The sequence below is a fragment of the Coenobita brevimanus genome, chromosome 98, assembly GCF_032717465.1.
Source record: "Coenobita brevimanus isolate Jiangsu-jjx chromosome 98, ASM3271746v2, whole genome shotgun sequence".
Lineage (NCBI taxonomy): Eukaryota > Metazoa > Arthropoda > Malacostraca > Decapoda > Coenobitidae > Coenobita > Coenobita brevimanus.
Window position 1 is genome coordinate 7,769,825 of NC_137051.1, and position 21,803 is coordinate 7,791,627.

Sequence of the window (21,803 nt, forward strand, 5' to 3'; positions counted from 1 at the left end):
ACCGTTACTTTGTTGTTCATGACACCTCATATCACAGAAGATCATCTATAGGCAGAGACACAGACCAAGCCTCCCCCGGCGTAGAAATATTAGCCACAGAGGAAAATCAGAAGTAGGAAAGGTGAAATATTAGGCAGGCTTTTGTCCCTGACTGTACAAACCTGCCTCTAATATTTACACTGGTTGATTGTTTCGGCTTTTAATACAGTAGTTTAATTTCGTAAACGACAGTGTTCCTAAATCACCGAACTGTTTTGGTTATAATTAGAGAACTAACATTCAAGGAAACTTAAGCGAACTTAAACTATCGTCTGTAGTGGGCTTGAGAAGATCCAGACCTCCCTGAACATTCATCACTGAACTACTTGCATCAGCTGAGAAACTCAGCTGGCTACAAAAACGGACCTGACAAAACAGGAGAAGAAATCGTGAAAGAAAAAGCTCTTCTCACCACACAAAATCCCTTCACTACAATGATAAACTTCTGTTATAGTAATGCAACTGTTATAGTAATGCAACATTTAGACGATTATATTAAGCTTGAGAGAGACGTTTCGTGCTGGAACAATTTAGAAACAGCCTTCAGTGACCCGATTAATACGAGACAGCCATCCAAAATTAAAATGAATAAACAAATAAATAACTTGTACCAGGCAGAAATGATGTAAAAGACGTCCTCGGACTGAAGGAATTAAGGCGCCATGAAAACAGACAGAAGACACTGGCGGCAGGAGATATCGTGATGTGAGAGGAGGCGGGGGAGGAAAGAAGGCGTGTAGGTGGAGGAGGGTAGAGAACCGAGAAGTGGAGGGAGGGAGGAAAAAGAGGAGGTGGAGGAGGGCGAGAAGTGAGAACTGGGAGAAGGAAGAAACGCGAAGAGGTGCAGGGGGGAATAGAAGTCAGGTGGCCGAGGGAGGGAAAGGGGAGAATGAGAGGCTTATTTGCCGGAAGATGTGAAGAAAAAATAGAGAAGAGAAGAGGCAAAGGAAGGAAGAGAAGAAATGTGACTTGGAAGGGAAGCAAAGGTAAGAAAGGGGTAGAAAGTGAGAGCGAAAAAAAGCACAGGAGTCGTGAAAGGGGAAAGAAAAAGAAGGGAAATCCGGGGAAAAAAAATGGAAAGAGAGGGGATACGAAAAGCAGCGCAAGGAGAGACGGGAGGAAAAAAAAAAAAGCAAAAAGAGGATGTGAAACTTTAGGAGGAAGAGATGAAAGTGAGAGCATGCTTGGGGCTAGAAGGGAAGGATGGGGAAGACAGAAGTAGCTCGGTGTGTGTGTGTGTGTGTGTGTGTGTGTGAGAGAGAGAGAGAGAGAGAGAGAGAGAGAAGGTGGTAGTTTTGCATACCGGTAATTGATTTGCTCTAGCGGATATAGAAAAGGAGAGGAGAGAGAAGAATAAAAGGAAATTAAGCAAAAGAAGAGGTAAGGGAGAGACTGAGTAAGACGTTGGAAAGAGAGTGGTAATTTCTAAAAAAATAAAAGTTCGGGGTGAGTAGAAATGGAGAGACGAGGGTGATGAAGAGGAGGGACGTGATAGGAGAAATGAAAGAGAGACGAAAGAAAGTAGGTATATGAGGAGGGACTCAACAAAGTAAATAAAAAAAGGGGGGGGGAACTAGAGGTGAAGGCAAAATATAAAGAAAGGAGATGAAGAAAAGAGCGGAATATGGAGAACGAAGAAAAAAAAAAAAAGAATGTAAAACAAGATACGAAAAGGGGAAATGAATTGAAGGGAAATAGAGAAAGGAGTGAAATGGGAAAATATAAAAAGAAAATAAGATGAAGGCCACACAGGGTGAAGGAGAGAGAGAGAGAGAGAGTCGGTGCAAGGCAGGAGGGGGGATGGCGTGGGGATACGGATGTGGGGTGGATGTGGGGGGTGTTAGTGGAGAGCAACAGCTGCAGGGGCCTGCGTGACGTCAGCGGGGTTGATGAGCTGGGAGAGGGCTGAGTCTGCTGCCTCTCTCTGTTTGCACTCCTGCTGGCTAGGCGGCTTTCGCTTGCATGTGCTGTTATCAAGTGCGTGTGCTGCTTTGCTTCGATGTGCTTGGATTTTTACGTGTACTGCTGCCATTTGCTTGTTTTGTTGCTGTCGCTTGCTTGGATTTTTTTTTTTTTTCTGGTGCTACTGCTATTGGCAGTTTTTTTGCGTGTACTGCTGTCCTTTGCTTGGAGTAATTTATTTTTTATTGCGTTTGCTTCCAGCGTTGCTTTGAGCATGCGTGTGCTCCTTGGATTTCCTTGTCTTTTGCGTGTGTATGTATGCCTTGCTTCATGTCGAATGTATGCGTTTGTATCGTTCCTGTTCTTGCATATTGTTAAATTATTATTATTTTTTTTTTTTTCGCGTAAGCCGCCATCACTTGGTTAGTTTTTAATGTGTGTAGGCGTTTTTTTTTTTTTCTTTCTTTTTTTCTTTTTTTTTGTTACCTTTTCCCTGGCCTAACTAGTTTAGGGTGTTCTGCGGCTTGCTGAGATGTTGCCTGGGATGTTCTCTGAAATGCTTGGATTTTTTGTTTTTGCTTGTGCTAGTGTCGTTTGCGTGCATTTACTTTTTTACATTGTATTGATTGCTTAAATTTACCTGTTTAATTCCATGTCTCCAGCACTTGCTTGGTATTGCTTAAGTTTTTGTTGTTGATAGTTTGCATGGATTTGCTTGACCTTCAGTGTGTTCTGTCGCTTTCTTATGTGTTAGGTTTCCCCACAGTTGCTTGCTTGACTTTGGTTTGAGTGTAGTACAATTAAGTGTGTGTGTGTGTGTGTGTGTGTGTGTGCTGGTACCAACATTGTAATGTGGGAACAAACACTGCGGGACACACAGCCTCACTCGTCCTTTGACTCTACCCACGTGGGTCCATTTGTGCAACCCTCCAGGCAGCGGCTCTTCCCTCTCTAAATATCTCTTGACAGGAACGATCGACCTGCTCCAGCCATGCGTGGGTTTCCCCCTAGTCTTCTCCACTCTAGGTTAACTCTCTCAGACACCCTGTGAGCAGGATCAACCTCAGGAAACTGGGCCATGTGTCCATATAACTGGAGTTGGCACTGACGTCTTATGTAGTCTCATGGAATAGTCGCTCGTAACGTATCCAGTCATACCAGTGATATTCCATGATCCTGCAAAGACAGTTAGTACGGTATCAAAGGAGCCATATCGCCACTTTTTGACACTGTTTAGTGTCCGTGTCTCAGCTACAGAGTAAGACAGGGAGCACCAGTGCCTTGAGGATACGAATTTTCGTCCACCTGCACAGGTAACGACAATGTCAAATACCCATTTTAAATGAATTCATAACCCCATGGGCCAGACTGATGTAACAAGAAATCCCTTCGTCTCTCCTGTCATTGTTTTGGACCACACTTCCAAGATATGTGAATCTTTCCAAGACTTCCACGTTCCCGCCACATGTTTGGACTGACTGGACTACTTCATCCAACAAACCATCAAATGCCAGAACATGGGAATTGGCCCAAGTGACCTTTAATTCCAGTGGTTCGCATTCTCGTGAAATTCCTCGAGGTCATTCAGTAGTAGTATCTCCAGTAACTCTGCTAAGATGACTATATCCTCATCAAAGTCAATCTCAGGAACCCTGATGTGCCAGTTAATACTCCACAGTGACTTCGATTCACAGTCCAGCCAAATACAGTACCCGATCCATGCTTGTGTTGAAAAGTGTGGGAACAAGGACACAGTTCAGTCTTACACCAGTACTTAATGGGAAGAAGTCGAATGTTCCCCCTCCACACTTTACATCACGCTCGAAGTTAGAATGCAGACCAGCAGTCAGTTGGATCATTCCTGCTGGGATTCCAGAGTCATAGACGTTCCCTTAGTACTTCCCGATTAACTGAGTCAAATGCCTTCTTGAGATCTTCATAGGCCACAAGCAGACCTTGTCTGTACTCAGGACTGCATTCCGTGAGAACTCAGAGATCTAGGATACGGTCAGCTGTAGACTTCTTGGGCGTGAATGTGGATTAATCCGACTTCTGAAACTGTAGCAAATGGTGTTGGATACACATCAAGAGAATTTGAACATGAATCTTGCTTGGCAACACTGAGCGCTATAATACCACGGTAGTTACTACAGTTACTCTGGTCTCCTTTCCATTTCCAGTCAGGGGTGACCAAACCCCTTGCCTGGTCAGGAGAAATTATACCACTCCTCCAAACAGCTCCATTGACTGCATGTAATACCCTGATCAATGCTTCACCCTCAGCTTTAGTCAGTTCTGCTGGGTTGCCCCAAACACCAGATGCTCTGCCACTTTTCAGCCTATCCACTGCCTTCGTGATTTCATCAAGACAAGGCATGGTATCATCATTTGGCGGGAAAGTAGCCGACAGAAGCTCGCCATTAGGAGGTCCAGCTACTCAAAGTTCTCAGCCCCAAAAGCCCTATACTCACTCTCCTCCAGTACACGCCATCCATTTATCATCTAAACAGAGTTAACCTGAGAGATGTATCAGGAGTGGAGCTTTTTAGGGCTCAACAAGCAGGTCAAAGGTCATTTGCATGAAAATGGCCTTCCATCTCCTCACAATTTCCCTTAACTTATCTCTCATCTTTTCATGGCAAAATTTGTGGCCATCGAGACAGAAGTCTGTGTTGCTCCCGATCCGTAGCCAGTTTGGCAAGACAACTCTCCTCTTTTGTAGCCAGCGTCTCCTACAAGACAAAACCCCTCTTTGATCACGGGCGCTTTCCCACACATCAGCTGCTGCCTGGGTAGCACGTGTAAAAGTATACCATCTTTCAACAGGGTTCTCCAAGGTGCTGAGCATCTCAGACCGATTTGAGAGTGCCACTGCATACTTATAGGCACAATCCATATCCCTGAGTTTCTCACGATAGAACTATTTTGGGTAACATCTTGAGCTTCTCTCAGTTTTCATTGGTAGCCTTAGAGTAGCAACAAGAAGTCTGTGATCAAGAGCAACGAGCTCAACACTATTGAAAACCCTGCAGTTCCGAAGAATACTCTAGTAAGTACTAACAAGGATTGATCAGTCTCTTTTGCAACCCCTCTAGTATTGGAATACGAAGTCCAGCTGTGAAGCTCTGGCCTCTAGAACGAGGATCCAACAATTTTTAACGTACGGGAATTGTGAAATCCAGAAGGTAAGAACTACTGGAATTCCTGATTCCAGAACCATGGGGAGATACACTTTCCATGTAGCCTTCCCAGTCATTGTCAGTAATTGCACTGAAGTTACCTAGGACCAAGGACTGTACTCCGCAGAGGGCACTGTTCCACAGATGAGTCAAGTTTGCCTGGTGTTGCTTGCTTAGATTTGCTTACTTTGTGTGTTTTCGTGGATTTGCTTCGTGTATTTATTTATTTTTCTGTTGCATGCCTCCGTCGCGTGCTTGATGTTCAGATTTTGTTTTTGTAGCTTTGCTTGTGCTGCTAACACTTGCATGGGCTTCCTGGTTATTATATATATATATATATATATATATATATATATATATATATATATATATATATATATATATATATATATATATATATATATATTTACTGTGTGCATGTATATATATATTTGTGGTACAGTGTGCGTTTTCGTACACTGAAGAACGAGGGTTCGCGCCCCGCCAAGGTAAAAACTTTTGGGGCGTTCTTCTGGCCACATACTGCATTGGCGGACACAAGGGGTGCTGTGGTTGAACCAGTTTCGCATACAATGAAGTATTCTTGCACCCAGTCGGCTTGCGCGGGCTGATTACACTTGGTTCACAGACTACACACACATCCAAAGTCATTCCAACACAACAATTACACTTACAAGCACTTCTCACCCGACGTACAATCTCAGCTAGACAGCCTAAGCCACTTGGTAGAGATACATTGGCTGTATCGTCCCTATTTCGGTAGGGATAGGCCGGTCCTGCAGTGGACACTCAAACGGCTGATGAGATGAGACATATATACTGTGTGTGTATATATATATATATATATATATATATATATATATATATATATATATATATATATATATATATATATATATATATATATACTGTATATATTGCGTGTGTTTGTATGGGGTTGCTTAGTTTTTTTATTGTGTACCTTTTGTCTTCATGTATGCTCATATTTTGGCGTGTGCTGCCATGGCTTGCTTGCATTTGCTTGTCTTCTTCATTTATCTGCTCGTGCTGCCGTCACTTGCTTGTAATCACTTGTTCGTAGTCGTAGCAATGTCTGTGCTGCTATAGCTCGCTTGCATATGCTTGTGTGTGTTTGGCTTTGGGGTTTGCAAATATCGGTAAGTTGGATTTACCTTGCGTTTGATGGTGCGTGCTTTTTTTTTTTTTTTTTTTTTTTTTGGAGTGTATGCTATCGCTTTCTTGATATTGCTTTGTGTGATTACCTGTCTGTGTGTCAGTAGCCTGTCTTAGCTTGGCATACCACCTATTGCATGGAATGGCCTACGAGTGCACATACTGATTGCGTGTATTCCGATCTTTAGCTTGGATTGCTTGCTTGTTCTGCTGCGTGCTTGGATTTGTTTACGTTTTCTACTGTTTGCTTGGATTTGTCTACGTTTTTTACTGCTTGCTTGGATTTGTTTACGTTTTGTACTGCTTGCTTGGATTTGTTTACGTTTTGTACTGCTTGTTTGGATTTGTTTGCGCTGTCTACTGCTGGCTTGGATTTGTTTGTTTTCTACTGCGTGCTTGGATTTCGTTTTCTACTGCTTGCTTGGATTTGTTTACGTTTTGTACTGCTTGCTTGGAATTGTGTAAGTTTTCTATTGCTTGAATGGATTTGTTTACATGGTATGCTGCTTGCTTTACGTTTCCTACAACTTGCTTGGAAGTGTTTACATGTTTTATTGCTTGCATGGAAGTGTTTACGTGTTTTATTGTTTTTTTGGAATTTTGTGTATTCTGCTGTTTGCTTGCATTTGTTTCTATATTCTGTTTACCTGGATTTATTTGTGAGTGTTGCAGTCCCTTGCTTGTATCTTCTTGCCATCAGCCTCGCCTCTTCCGGTTTTCCCACCTGACTGCGTGTTTGCTTGCCTTGCTTTGGTATGTGTGGATTTTTACCTCATTATGTTACGACTTTATTGCATGTGTGTGTGTGTGTGTGTGAAGGTTGGAGTTAAGTGTGTATGATTGTGTGGTTATACTGTATTCTTACTTGTGGAGGGGTTGTCTGTGTTTATTCCGCTTGTGTGTGTGGGGAGGGGGAGGTTGTGCATGTTTTTTGAGGGAGGGGTTAGTTGTGTTGTGCTTTTTTCATTTTTTATCCCTCACTTGTATGATTATGAGCGCTTACATAGTTTGCCTTGGTTTGGGTTTGGCTTGTTGTGGTTGAGTATTTAGTTGCTTGTGCTCCTGCAGGTAAAATGTTATGTAGGAACACTTGAATGGGCTGGGAAAGAAATTGAATTGCGTAGGAAGGGGGGGGAAGGGAGGCCGGCATGTAAGGAGGCAGGTATGAGAAACTATAAGGAAACATTGAACCCAGCCTCGGCCCCCCCCCCCTCACACTCTGCCATGCCTGCGTTTTATGAACCTGCCTCGCATACCTTCACTTGTTCATTCGGTTTAAGGGTCACACTGCGGTATTTATTACTCTCTCTCTCTCTCTCTCTCTCTCTCTCTCTCTCTCTCTCTCTCTCTCTCTCTCTCAGTGTGTGTGTGCGTGCGTGCGTGTGTGTGTGTGTGTGTGTGTGCGTGTGTGCGTGTGTGTGTGTGTGTGTGTGCGTGCGCGTGCGCGCGTCCATGCGTTCATGCGCGCCACTAGTTAATCCTACTAGTATTTAGACCTGATGATAGTAGTAGCCTGCAAAAAAAGTGTTGAGTAGCGGTACAGCTTCGAATGTGTAGGAACTGTGGCGTACTGTAGGTTTGACGGTGGTGACAGTACTCCCACCTAGTATCAAGTCAGGATTGGTTCAGTCTTGAGCTGGTGATATGAACCTTTCTCTTACCTGTTTAAGTTCCCCTCCTTCCCATACACTTTCATCTCTCATCATCCTTTTCGTCCTCTCTGCGACTTGTACTTGGTGTGAAGTCTGGCAGTCCGTGGCCGTAGAGTTTGGTGTTGTAGTGTATTTCAAGGAGCGACGGTTCTTGGAAATTCCATTTTTGTTCTTTGTCCGTTCACTGACTTCACTTTCTTATTCTTTATCTCACTCTTACTCGGTTGTCCTCCTCCTCCTCCTCCTCCTCCTCCTCCTCCTCCATTCTCTCTCACACACACACACACACACACACACACACACACACACACACACACACACACACACACACACACACACACACACCAGTTTTGCATTCATTTTTTCCCCCATCGCATTTTCTCATCATCCCTGCACGAGTAGGTGCCTCTGTGCTCTCTCGTCTTCCCTCTTCTCCTGCTTCCCTCTCCCTCCTTCTCCTCTGCCCCCCTCCCTTCTCATTTTACGCTCGTGTGTGTATTTTTGCCTCTCATATTCTTCCTCTCCACGACGTCATAGGGACACCGTAATTTTTTCACATGATTTTTCTTTTGGTATTGTTTTCTCCTTCCTGTTATTCTGTAATTAAGTTGTTTTGCACCTGTTTTCCCCTTGTTCCCAGAATTGTTTTGATTTCCTGCTGTGTACCTGTAATGTACGTGACTTTTTTTTCTTTTTTGTTAGGTTTCCTGTGCATAGACTGTGGTTGATTAAAGAGTACAATAAGATTATGCTTGTGGTTGATTGGTTTATTGTACAGTGGAATTGGATTGGGTTGATTTAATATAATAACGGTGTTCTTTTACATGTCAGAAATATATCACCATTGGTCAAAGTTCGTGTGTAAATGCTTCAGGGAGATTGTATGTTAAAGCTCATTGTAGTAAGTGAGATTTGCTGATGTTGAATAGAGTTATTCATCAGTGTTTTATCAGTCCTCGAATTTTCACCTTATATAGTGAGTATACAGTATTCTTGTGTTTCCATATTCAAACACTCATCATATCATATGGATACTTCTGTTCCTGTCAGAGAATCGTGATGGTCTTGTAAAAGCACTTGAATACATGTATTCATTAAATTTATATTACTACAATTTTTATAAAAATTTTGTAATACTGTATATATTTGAGCTTAACAGAGTTCTTCAAATTACAATAATAATAAAATAATTGTCCTTTTGACATCGCCCACTATATATATATATATATATAGATAGATAGATAGATAGATAGATAGATAGATAGATAGATATAGATAGAAAGATAGATAGATAGATATACGAATTACATAAACTGACTGGTGCATATTTTAACAGAATCAGGTATTCACCGGTAAGTAACTTCAAAAGAGTCAATATTCTCATTTTCAGGGACTGTTGTCAAATCAGAGTGGACACTGTGAAGAAAGAATGATATTTGTTCAGCTGGACATGACGTCACGAAAAAATATTCAGCCCAGAGAAACTGTACAAGTACAGACACACAATATTGGATATCTGTATGTTGATTTTGTAGTATCAGTCAGTCGCAATCATATTCATGCATTGTGAATATATTCTCATTGGTTCATTTTTCCTACCGTTGTATACTTTTATTGAAAAAATTTTCATTAATCCATAACTACCGTTATCACCTTTTCAATAGTCGTCCTTATGCGTGACACTCTTTAATCCCCCCCCTCCCGTGTGTGTGTGTGTGTGTGTGTGTGTGTGTGTGTGTGTGTGTGTGTGTGTGTGTGTTGATGTATACACGTCACATCCCTCCCGTAAGTTAGTGACAAGATATTCCATCCTTCCTCCCTCCCCGCCTGTTTCCTCTTGTCCTGTCTTCTCGTCCCCTGTCATTTTTTCCTCTCCCTATTCACTTCATTTCTCTCTCTCACATTCTGTTCCATTTCACACCATGTATTCATAAGTTTTTCCCGCCCTTTACTCATTTCTCCTTTATCTCCATACATATTTTTAAGTCTGTCCCTTACGCTCTGTTCCGACTTTCATCATTCGTTCTTGACTTTCCCGTATATTTCAATTGCCCTTCGTTCTTCCTTTCCTCACTTCGGCTTTATCGCTGTCTCTGTTCTTCGTCCTTCACTTTATCCTTCGTCTGTTAATTCCTCATACTTTTACCTCCCACTGAGCATTTTCTCCTTTCCTGTTACTACTCTCTCTCTCTCTCTCTCTCTCTCTCTCTCTCTCTCTCTCTCTCTCGCTCCGTTGCTTTATCTTCCCATCATTTCTCCTGTTTTCTCTGTCCATTTTTCTCTCTCTTTTCTCTTCCCCATCTCTCACTCCATCCTTTTTCCGTCCGTCCAGTGTTCACTTTGTACTTTCATCATCCTTCACTTCTCCTTGTCCCTCTTTTCTTTTTCATATCTTCGCCCATTCTTTTTCCGTCCTTCCTCTCCTCTATCTCATATTCTATCATTTCTCCATCCATCCTTCGCCCCTTTCCTCCAGTTTTTGTTTTTCCATTTTTCCCTTTTCCTTCGTTAGTTCACGCCAGTCATCTCTCCTTTCTCCTTTTCCTTCTGTTCCTTCTCTCCGTTTATTGCTTCTCCCTTTTCCTTCGTTCCCTCTCTTCGTTCATCGCTCCTCTGGCCCTCACTATCCCGCCTCTCTCCCATCCGTCTAACATTCCTGCCATAAGGTTGTGGCAAGTTATTTATTCTGACGTCAGCATCAGACCACGTTAGAGAGAGAGAGAGAGAGAGAGAGAGAGAGAGAGAGAGAGAGAGAGAGAACCAACAGAGTATTATACCCTTTTCATCTATTTCCCTCTGTGAGAGATAGTGCCTGTTGTAGAGTGTTGGGGAGAATATTTACATCGCGTTTGCATTGTGGCGTTTTGTGTGCTGTGCTTTTAATCTGCTAAGCACTATTAATCATCTCGGAGCTGTTCTGATCGCGTTCGTATATTTTTTATTTGCAAAATCCGTGGTAAGAAGCCATTCTTAATTACTGTATACGAGTGAGAAAAAATTATATACAATACACTAAATAAAATGCATAGCGTGATAGGACAGACAGTATGTGCACTTTTCATTGTTAAGGGCCTATAAATGTTCACCAGCGTATAACTATATGCTGGATTGCTAAAAACGGGGTTTGACGAGGTATTTGTTTTTCTGCCTAACAGTATTTTGCGTTAAATAGATAACGGTATGGCGTTAGTTAAAAGTTTAGTCTCCACGAGAGTGGTAATACCTTCACCTGTTTATTGTTGCCATGCAAACTGTATTGTATTGTTTTGACTGCATGAATCCATTGTTAACTTACTATGTACTTTAGCTGTAAATCAAAGAAATAAGCATCTCAAAGACAGAATGTTGCAGGTAAGAATTTAATCTGTCAAGGTTTGATAATATTGTCAGAAGACAGAGTTTCCATGAGCTTTTGATAGTTTCCACTCCCTGTGTTTACAGATCCCTACATGTGAAATCTTACAACCAAACATAGAATGTCAGTGATAACTCTTTTTGTGCCATATATAGAAACCCCACGACGTACAGGTGAGGCTGATGCCAGCACGAAGCCTCTGGTCGTGTTTATAAAGGATTCTTAATAGTTTTACGATAGATTGGTCTCTAGAACAGTTAACTGATATATAATAGTCCGTTTGTTATTTGCACTTTATCAAAGTACGATTCACTGATTTGATTTTGAAATGTGTGTAGCGTCAGGAGTGAAAGTGAAAGTATAATAAGCAATCTTATGCACGACTGAGAGAGGAAAGTCTATAAATATGGCCCCTGCGCTGATACGTCTCCTCAGATTATGGATGTCGTCCTTATATGGGTTCCTGATTGTTGCCGCTTGTGCCGTATTTGTGATAGAAACTCCTGTGCACACACGACCGTCTCCTAATATATCAAGTTGACTGGATGCTGCTCAGTCATTGAACTCGGTCTGGAAGAACTTGGTCTAGAAATTCAAGAACTTGTGGGTTTAAGAAACAAGACCTCAAACCAGGTTTTGTTACGGCATACCCAAAATGTTTTACCCTTAAGCTTTGGGTATAGTTTCATTGTTTGCTTCTTTTCCCTCGTATTTTCAGTTACTAATTTAAGTAGCGCTGCTAAATGTTTCTAAAATTTTTCTTCTTTCTGTATTTCGTCTTATGTACTGATTGTTAGTGATGTTGGTCTTAGGCATCGTGTGACTCATGACTGCCAAGATATAAGTCACTCAGCATAACAGCGTGAACTTCCATTGATGTTTCTTGTAGTTATGGCTGAATTATACCCAGATATGAGCTTCTGAAATTTGGATCAAGTCAGAGTCTCTGTTCTTACACCAAAAATATGGCCGCAAAATACTACTCTATATTTTGAGCAATTCAGTTAGCAGTAAAGTTAAAATGTATCGATTCAGTATAAGAACAAGATTATGATTCAGATTTTTGGCAGAAAACTTACACCTTTTATTATGTCAGACAAAGTTAACCCCCTTAACAACGATGGTGAGTTTTTTTCCCCTGTCACACTTGATTCACCTCTGGAGAGTGTTTCGTAGCGAACGGGTTAACGGAAGTTGACTATAATCTCTTCACTCCCCGAACTGAATTAAATTTACAGTAGCGAAATTTTAAATAAAAAGGCGTTCTCGAAGTAAAAGGATTAAGAACTGAAATGGTGGTAGCGTTGTTGGTAATGTATTGACTACGTGTGTCTAAAGGATTAATACCAATATTTACGATAAACTAGCCTCCAGTTCAGAGATTTTTTTTTTAAGTATATATTTTTCTTTCACGTTGACATTCACCTGAGTAGGGTTGTGAAATGTTAGGCACCTGTATGAGTGAAAATAAAGGTATAGGTAAACGATCTTGCTCATAACATAATAAAATTTGTGAAAACGGACCCTGATTTATGTTGTTCTTTCCAGGACGGACATCAGGGACCGTGAGCTGGAAGAGGAGGAGAGAGAGGAGGTGCTGGGCTCCGACGACGAGGAGCAGGAGGACCCCTTCGATTATTGTAAAGGTAAGAAGTCACCGTCCACTACATAATGACCCTCGTGTAATTGATGGGTAAAAGACCCATAGCACCCGCAGATTGTTTTCATCATCATCAGAGAGATTTTTCTGAACTCTGTTAGATATAACCTATATGAATTCTCTGACTATCAGCTAAGTTCTCCTGTACTCAATAAAAACGTATTAAAGAAAATAGACCTCACGGGATTGAAGAAGTTAATGACATTTTCAAAATGTGTAGACATTAAATCCGAAGCTTTCTTCTTCCTTTCACACTCACACCGTCTTCTGTAGTCGTGGTCTGTTATCCCTTTGCTTGTGTATGGTTCCGAAATAAAAGAGAGACATTCCACCCAATTTGACAGTGGTTATTAGTTTAGAAAGAAGTCGTTAGATTATTATAAGGTTTCGAGACGGTGTAAAGGATCTGTTAACCTCAGCTCCACCATCAACATCAACGTCGGTAGTGATAGGGTTGGATGTTTATAGCAGGCCATACATCACATATAATTGACTACTAGGTATGTAACAGGTTGTTATAACCAACCATGCATTTCTTACCAAATATACCACGTTCATTAATACGGGTATGTTTATTGTAAGTTATTCGCCCAATAGGCTGTAATAACGCATACTCTCATCACACTGATACTGTGTTTTATATTGCACATTAATAATTTCGGTTTATTTGTTACTTCAGCCATATCAGTTCGCATTATGCGGGTAACGTACAGTACAACGCTTGTACGTAAAACTAGAACCTTCGGTATTATGGAAATAATATACCACACTGGAATTGTGTGAAAGCGTCGTATTCTGTTAGTTTTGTCGCATTCATAGAATTTGATAACATCACGCTTCAGATATTAAGTTATACATGTTAGTCACACTATCCCCACTCCTGGTAACGAAAACTCTACATTTTAAGTAGCTCAGCATTTTTCTCTCCGACAAGAGTATGTTTTTTATGTCTGAATTAGTTCCAGATGTTATGCACCTCTTTTTTTTTTCTTTTTTTTTTTTCTTTTTTTTTAAGGTTGGCTGCAAGCTTATTTCTGCTGATTTTTGGCTTCACTGATCTCAGCAGGCTTTTTACCTTTACCTTTTGTTTAATCGCAAGTGTTCATTATTGATGTTGGTGTAGCCTTGGAAACAATTACTGCTGGTTTTGTTTATCTGTGTAAGCTGTGCTCTTATGTTTGCGTTACTAGTTAAGGTATAGTAATCCAGTTATGGGTTGCCGAGTCAGGTATAGTTTAAGTCTGTTATAACCTGCCGAGGTAAGTGCTATTCTAGCCTGTGTAGGGGTGAGGGTGGGGCGGGTAGGGGTAGAAATGGGTGGGGGTGAGAGGTAGGAGATTGTAGGTAAGGAGAGATGATTGGACGAGAATGGTAGGCGATTGTTACTAGAAGGGAAGGTGGTTGTCATTGAGTGAGTAGACGATCATGGGACTGGGGTTGTGGGGAGGGAAGAGGAATGTGAGTGAGGTAGGGGGATAGGGTAAAATGAGTGAGGGATTGTCTGACGGGGAGGTAGGGGATTGTAGTTAGAAGGGAGGAGGAGTAGGAGGTCGTGGGAGAGATGGTTGGTATAGGTATGGGGATTGTAGATTGGCGTCGTACAATGTACTGTACGTTATGTAGAGGCCCAGTGTGATATTATGGGTGGGGTATTATACTTTGGAAGAAAGATAAGTGTGGGTGAGGGGAGAAGAGCTGTAGGAATGAGATTATGAACGAGGCCAGGAAATTGTAGGTGAGGTAGGGTTGAATATTATAGGTGGGGGTAAGAGACTGGTTAGGGATAGGTGAATATAAGTGAGTGTAGTTATAGGGGTATAGAGTAGTATGAGTGGAGGTCAGAGTACTTGGCTGAGACAAGGAGATACTGAGGTGAGGGATGGGTATTGTGGGTAAATGTAAGAGCTTTTGGGCGAGGCTATGAGATTACAGATGAGGTGAGGATAAGGGAATGTGGGTGGGAGTTGGGTATTAAAGGAGTGGGGTAAGAGAATGTGGGTGTGGGTAAAAGTAAGAGCTTTTGGGCGAGGCTATGAGATTACAGATGAGGTGAGGATAAGGGAATGTGGGTGGGAGTTGGGTATTAAAGGAGCGGGGTAAGAGAATGTGGGTGTGATCGGGTTGAGTAGAACAGAACAGAGTCGAGGAGAGGAGAGGAGAGAAGAGAGAGAGAGAGAGAGAGAGAGAGAGAGTGCAAAGGAGCAAGGGAAAGTAAACAGTGACTGACCTGTTGATCCTTTCGCGGCTGTTTGGTATAGGGAAGTTTATAACTAACAAAACTAATCAATCAGGTAAAGAGAAGGATAGAAAAACAGCGAGAGAGAGAGAGGGAGAGAGAGAGAGTATGGGATTAAGTGAAGCCTGTCACACCCCGGCCAAGGTTTCACTGGCATCACCCACGTCCACACTGGCATTATCCAACTCCTCAACGCTGCTGTTCATCCTCATAGCAATTACCTTGGAGGGAGGCTATGGTGGGGCTTAGGCAAGGTCAAGGAGATTGCATAAGATGGACTAAGTTGATTAGGGACACAGACGGATTACTTTGACGTACACATGTATTTAATACGTAACACGGGTCACGTACTTTAGTGACAGACGGATTATTTTGAAGTGCACATATAATTAATACGTAACACGGGTCAGGTTAGTACCCCACCATCTTAATTCCTGCAGCTCGAGTACGTCATTAATGTTTTATTCGTGCTGCAACCAGACGATTTTATTTAGTCTCAGAGAGCGTCCAAGTAGTGGAGGAGTTTATGTAAGCCATATTTAATCTTTCCTGTTCGTCTCCTGAAATGACTAAAATCGTACGGTGGTAAGAGGAATGAGGCGAAAAATTACGTCCTCGGGTTGAAGGGGTAAGCGATAAAATAACCTTTTAGTTTTAGGAGTTTGACTTGTGCGTTAATGATAACTGCCTCTTAGGTGAGCGGGAAGTCGTAGCACATAATAATTGATAGTTAACATTTTGCAATAGTTGGTATATCCTGCAGCAAGTGCTTTGATGCCAGCGGAAAAGACTATGCTAGCAAACTAGCATAGATGCCATTAAGTCGCCACCTGTTATGTCAGTGTCAAAAATGGCTGAGAATTATGAAGACCTACTGTTCTTCCGTGTTGTGTGCCGTGATTTTTTGGTTGAATTTAGAGCAAACATGCCATCATGTTTTAACCCTGGTGCTGGATAGAGATGCCTTCATAAAGTGGCACTGGTAAAACCTGGTGGTGGAACTGGCTGATTATACAAACGTCCCTCAGCTTCCTCCCTATCCCCCAAAAGGAGGATGGTGGGCTGCAGAAAGGGGACAGTTTCCATAGATAATCCACTGAGTTCACTTTCAGATGAACCTGGGGCCAACCACTACTACTGTCTTATACTTAGAATTCATCAACGTCTTTAGTAGCAGTTTTCTTCCTGCATCCAGACTCTTTTTATTCTTCTAAAGAAAGCCACTGGGTGGTGAAGAGGTAGGTAAAGTTTGTATCTAACCCCTCCAGGTCGACAGGCCTCTGCGAAGATTAATTAAATCGTCTGGAGAGAAAAATATTAAAATATGAATGCTTGTGTGGAAGAAATCAATTGATGGGAATCGGTATAGGCTCTTGAAATGTTACCACTTCACTGCGATGACGTCTTAGATAAATGCATTCCTGCTGCCTCCAGACGATTTTATTCGGTTCAAGAGAGATCTTTGGTAGGGAAGAGGATTAATGAAGGCTGTATATAAATCTCTCAGTTCTAAGTCTATCAAAACTGAAGGAAATCGTTTGGGGATAACAAGAATAAAATGAAGATGAGGAGGTTAATGAAAGCTGAAGTTTAAGCGCAGAACTAAAGATGCAACATTACCTAGCATCCACATCTAGCCCTCTACGCCTTGTCATACACTAAATATACTCCTACCCTCCACACCACCACCGCCCAGCCTCGCACCTCGCTCATGCCCTCACCCTTAGCCTAACATTCCCTGCCTTTCTTTGCCCAAGTCGTTTCATACTAGGAATTAAATAGGGACCTGGATTGTAAGTTCCACGGTTGCGTACCGTAAATCTGAGGAAGATCGGGAGATAACAAAGAATGAATGTCTGCTTTAACGACCCTTGTGTTTTCGAGGCATTAAGGTACTATAATCCTCCTTCGCCCTCCGCCGCCTCCCGCATATCCTAGTATCCCATATATCGCACACTTGTTCATCACATCCATTTTCATTGTTCTAGTCATCGTCGTCGTCACTGTACCCAGAGTTCCCTCTATTTTCACTTACCTTTGTCAACTCTGCCTCAGTGAAAAAAGAAAAATCTCCTCTTTCCTTTGTCCCAACACTTCTTCCTTGTATTTTCAGATATCCCGCCTGCGTTTCACATCCACTCTCTCCTTCACCTCCACCCACTTCGTCAACCTACCACATTCAGCTACACACTGTATCGCAGTCAAACATTCAGCCCACCACAATCACCCACTCAGCCTGCCACAGCCACCCACATAACCCACCACAATCACCCTCTTAGCTTATCACAGTCACCCATTCAGCCTACCACAGTCACCCACTCAGCCTATCACAGTCACCCACTCAGCCTATCCTAGTCACCCATTCAGCCTACCGCAGTCACCTACTCAACCAATCACAAGACTCAGAAAAGACCCTTGTAGTGAAGAAGTAAATCCCTCGGCCTCCATACTCTGGCAGCCACAAGACGATTTTACCCGGCATAGGAAACAGACCCAAGATAGTTATAGGATTTATGTCCAGCCTCCACATTCTGACCAACGCAAGACGATTTTGCTAGCCTCAGAAAAGACCCATGATACTGGAAGGGTTGTTGATCTCCTAGTCTCCATAGCCTAGATGCCGCAAGACGATTTTTCTTATTTTACCTATAAGGAAGTTTTTGTTATTCTGGCAATCAAAAGACTTTGTTTTTTCTGACATACAAAACGATTTTACATGGTATAGAAAAGAATAAAAAGACCCTTGACACTGACAGGGTTAATCGGCCAGCCTCCGTATTCAGCCCACCCCCACATTCCGGTGCGGCCTGAAATAGAGGAAGCAGTGCGCCAGAATTAGCCTGAGGGAGTGCCAAGTTTAGGGAGACGCGGCTGCCACGGGGTTAGTGATGATGGATGGCGCTGTGGAGGAAGGACCATATTCTCGTAGGCTCTGGAGGCTTTTTAGCACCTCTCCTTAACGGTGTTTTTTTCATATATATTACACCATCGTTTTCTTCCTTGGAAGTTTAGTTTTAGTTTCCTCTTTACACCGGTATTCTCCCTTATGTTACTTTATATATATATATATATATATATATATATATATATATATATATATATATATATATATATATATATATATATATATTGTGTGTGTGTGTAGACGTAGTCTGCGTAAATATCATAGATGAGAAGTTTCAAGCAGCATGTACAAAATATATAAGCTGGAAATGAAGAGGAAAGAAAGTTTGTTAAGCTAATAGGACTACGACCCAAACTCTCTTTGTATATCCTTATCTTCTTGGCCTTCGTGGCATCATCTCACCAATTGGCCACTTGGGAGGAGTTTTGTGCCACAAGGAAATTGAAAATGTCAACAATGACAATTTCGATAGTATCAGCATATATCGCGTTTAAGTAAGATGAATATTGTCTGGAAATTGCTTGACTGTTAAGTACTTGCTGAACAACGCAATTCTTTGATTTAGCTTTAAATTAGGAAAACAGTAAGCAGTTGTACTTTCCTTATTTGCGGCTAAGCAAGCATACCATTGTTTAGCAAGAACTTGAAGTTATGTTAAAGCTATTTTCACACGATATTTTTCTATTTAAGCGCGGTTTAGGCTGATACTACGAAAATTATCATTGTTGATATTTTCAGCTTCCCTGTGGCCCAAAACTTACAAGTGGCCAATTAGCCCCTTCACCACGGTTACGTTTTACTTTTTTATTTACGCATAAACATAGGGGAGAAGGCTGGAATCCGCAAAAACGTGCAATTTCCAGAGAAAATTGAACAAAAGAGACAAAATCAAAATCCGTCTGTTTCGAGATGCCTGGACACATTGCGTTTAAGTGCGCGTCCACACGTGTGCTCGAACAAGCGCTGGCAACATGTATGCAACACAGTAACGAACACGCTGCAAACATGCTGGGAACAGCAGCGTCCAGATCATGTTGGCAACGTCATGATGAAGTCTCAGGTGCCTGGTATGGACACACTTATCCCATCGCTTCTGCTGCCAGTGTTCGAAGCTGCACTGAAACATGTTTGCATACATCTTTCCAATTACTGCTGCATACATCTACCCAAACATATTGCCAGGTGTGTTGCCAACCTGTGTTCGAGGGAACGTGTGGACGCGCCCTAACGGACTGGAGTTTACAGGCAGAGGGAAATAAAGACTAAGACTTCCATAGTTGACCAGTTGTATGCTACCTCCAGGCAGTTTTTATCGGCTTTAGAAAGATCCCTCGCATTGATGAGGATAATGAAGGTTATAAATATCACCTCATAATATGAATAAAACCGTTTGAAGATAGCAAGAGTTAATTGAAAGGTGAAAGGATTGAGAATTAATAATTATACCTTTCACGATATTTTGTGGATAACAATATAAATGACATAAATGATGGTGTGGATTCTATTGACAACGAAAGTTTCTCAGAATTTAATTTAACTGGAAATAATAGTAGTAGCATCATGGCGTGAGTGATGATGATGATGATGATGACGGTAACTTTAGTTTAGGATTCCTACAGTTCTTAATAAATGAAAACAGTCATGAAAAGCACCACTGATGAAGTGAATATTGATTGGGACGGTGGTAGCTGCGAGTAAAAATATCCTAGAATTTTAAGTAACTCGTTGTCTGCTGTTAATTTCCAGCACCTAATAAAAACGTTAATCGGTAGCCAGAACAATATGCTGAATATGTCCATAGCCTGAAAAAGTCTTAATCGAGATGGTTTTTAGCCCTATAGCTACCTGGTTTTTAGCGCCGTACCTGCTAAGGGTTTCCGTAAGCTAAATGAAATCATAAGATGCTAAACAAAATTGAATTCTGAGACAGCATGTTCTGTGGAATAGTTTAAACATAATATGTTTTATCCATCTGCAGTATCCATCCATCGTTCTGGTTATTTATTACCAGCCTCGATAGCGAAGCTGGTATTGTTTTCAATTTCTCTGTCCGTGTTTCTATTATCACGATAACTTTGCAACCGCTCAAGATAGCATCACTAAATTTTACAGGTGTGTAGTAGGGGAAAAAAAAATCTGCCACGGGTTCAAAATTGGTGAAAGTACAGTAGGTCAAGGTCTGTGTGTTACCACGGTAACTTCGCAACCGCTCAAGATATCTTCACAAAATTTTACGGATGTGTACTAGGGATGGAAATCTCCTATTAGTTCGAAATTGGTGAAAGTAGGTCAAGGTCTGTGTGTATGTTACCACGATAACTTCGGAACTGCTCAAAATAACCTCACAAAATTTTGAAAATGTATGTAGTAGGGATGGAAATATACGAACTCGAAATTGGTGAAAGTAGGTCAAGGTCAAGGTCATTCTGAGCCGCGCAAGATATGTATCGGCTCTTGGCTGGTGTGATTCCCCCTGTGGGGGGGCCTCTAGTTTATTTATTTACTTAATATATAATTAATATATATTTTACTCTGTACGAACCCAGTTTATGCATGTAACTGAAAAAGAAAGTATTCAGGAATCTCATTATTACAGATTCTTCACTGGTATTTTACGTTGAGGATAGGTTATATGAGGGTGTATTTGAAGAATGTAGTACTTCAGAATATGCTTGTGCCCCTCTGCCGGAAATAACCTTTTCTTATGTGAACTTTTTACACGCATCACTACGCTAATAACGTGTTTATCTCAACGGTAATTGGTTAACGTCGGTGTTTCTCCATCCCAGCCACATCGTCCTCTTAGTACCGGATACCACGACCACTTCTTCTGCAGGGAATAATCACCAGTCATTTCATTTTGTCATGCCTTTCACCCACATTCTCACCATTTATCATTTTGGTTATCTCTGCTTCTGTGACCCTCTTGGTCTGGTCTTGAACACGGTGTAATTAGCCCCATTAACCCCTTCGAAGTGGTGGCACCTACCTATTAATATCTTAACCATGTTATCTCCGATGATTTTATCTAATCTAGTAGAGACTTTTCGAACTGGAGGGGTTAGACAGGCCTTCATTAACTCCTTCACTACTGGGGGACTCACTTAAACTGGGGGTAACAAAAATAAAACGGAAAATATGTTCTCGAATGGAATGTGTTAACCTGTTCGCTGCCACGGACGCACTTGGGCACTGTATTCACCTAACCTAGACCATTTGATTCACCTGGTGGAGTTTCTAGCAGTTCAAAGGTTGATCCAGGTATTTTCAACCCTCCGACTACTAGTTACCTCTTCAGCTGAACAAAATCGTCTTGGGGTAGCTTGGGGAAAAAAAAAAAAAAAAAAGTAACTCCTTCAATCCGGTGGGGTATTTCCAGCTAATTTCATGCAACTGTCAAACGATTTTTATTTAATTTAGGTTGGATATTTGTCAGTGGTGGGGATACTTAAGTGTGTATCTAAGTCCTCCAGTTCGTAAAGCCTCTATAGAAATGAATAATATCATCCGGTAGTAACAGTAATAAACCATAAGATACTTCATAGGAGTGAAGGGTTTAATGCGTCCAAGGAAAGGTAAAAAAACAATGAAACATAACATACAGGTGACACAGGGCGCAACTAGCCTCACCTAAGGATGCGAGTTCATTGACTCGTGGGCTGATCTCCTTCCATGGGTGTTGTGACCAGCCGGCTTGGCGTG

At 41.7% G+C, this 21,803-nt stretch overlaps 1 protein-coding gene across 2 annotated transcripts in view; it reads left to right on the forward strand.

Moving 5' to 3' along the window:
• LOC145414086 (uncharacterized) overlaps positions 1–21,803 on the forward strand; it is a 182,417-nt gene that overhangs the window by 83,423 nt on the left and 77,191 nt on the right. For both annotated transcript variants that reach the window (XM_080283647.1, XM_080283648.1), the window contains exon 2: positions 12,849–12,946. In XM_080283647.1, the coding sequence (XP_080139773.1) occupies positions 12,849–12,946 (98 nt within the window). The remainder of the gene's footprint in view (positions 1–12,848; positions 12,947–21,803) is intronic.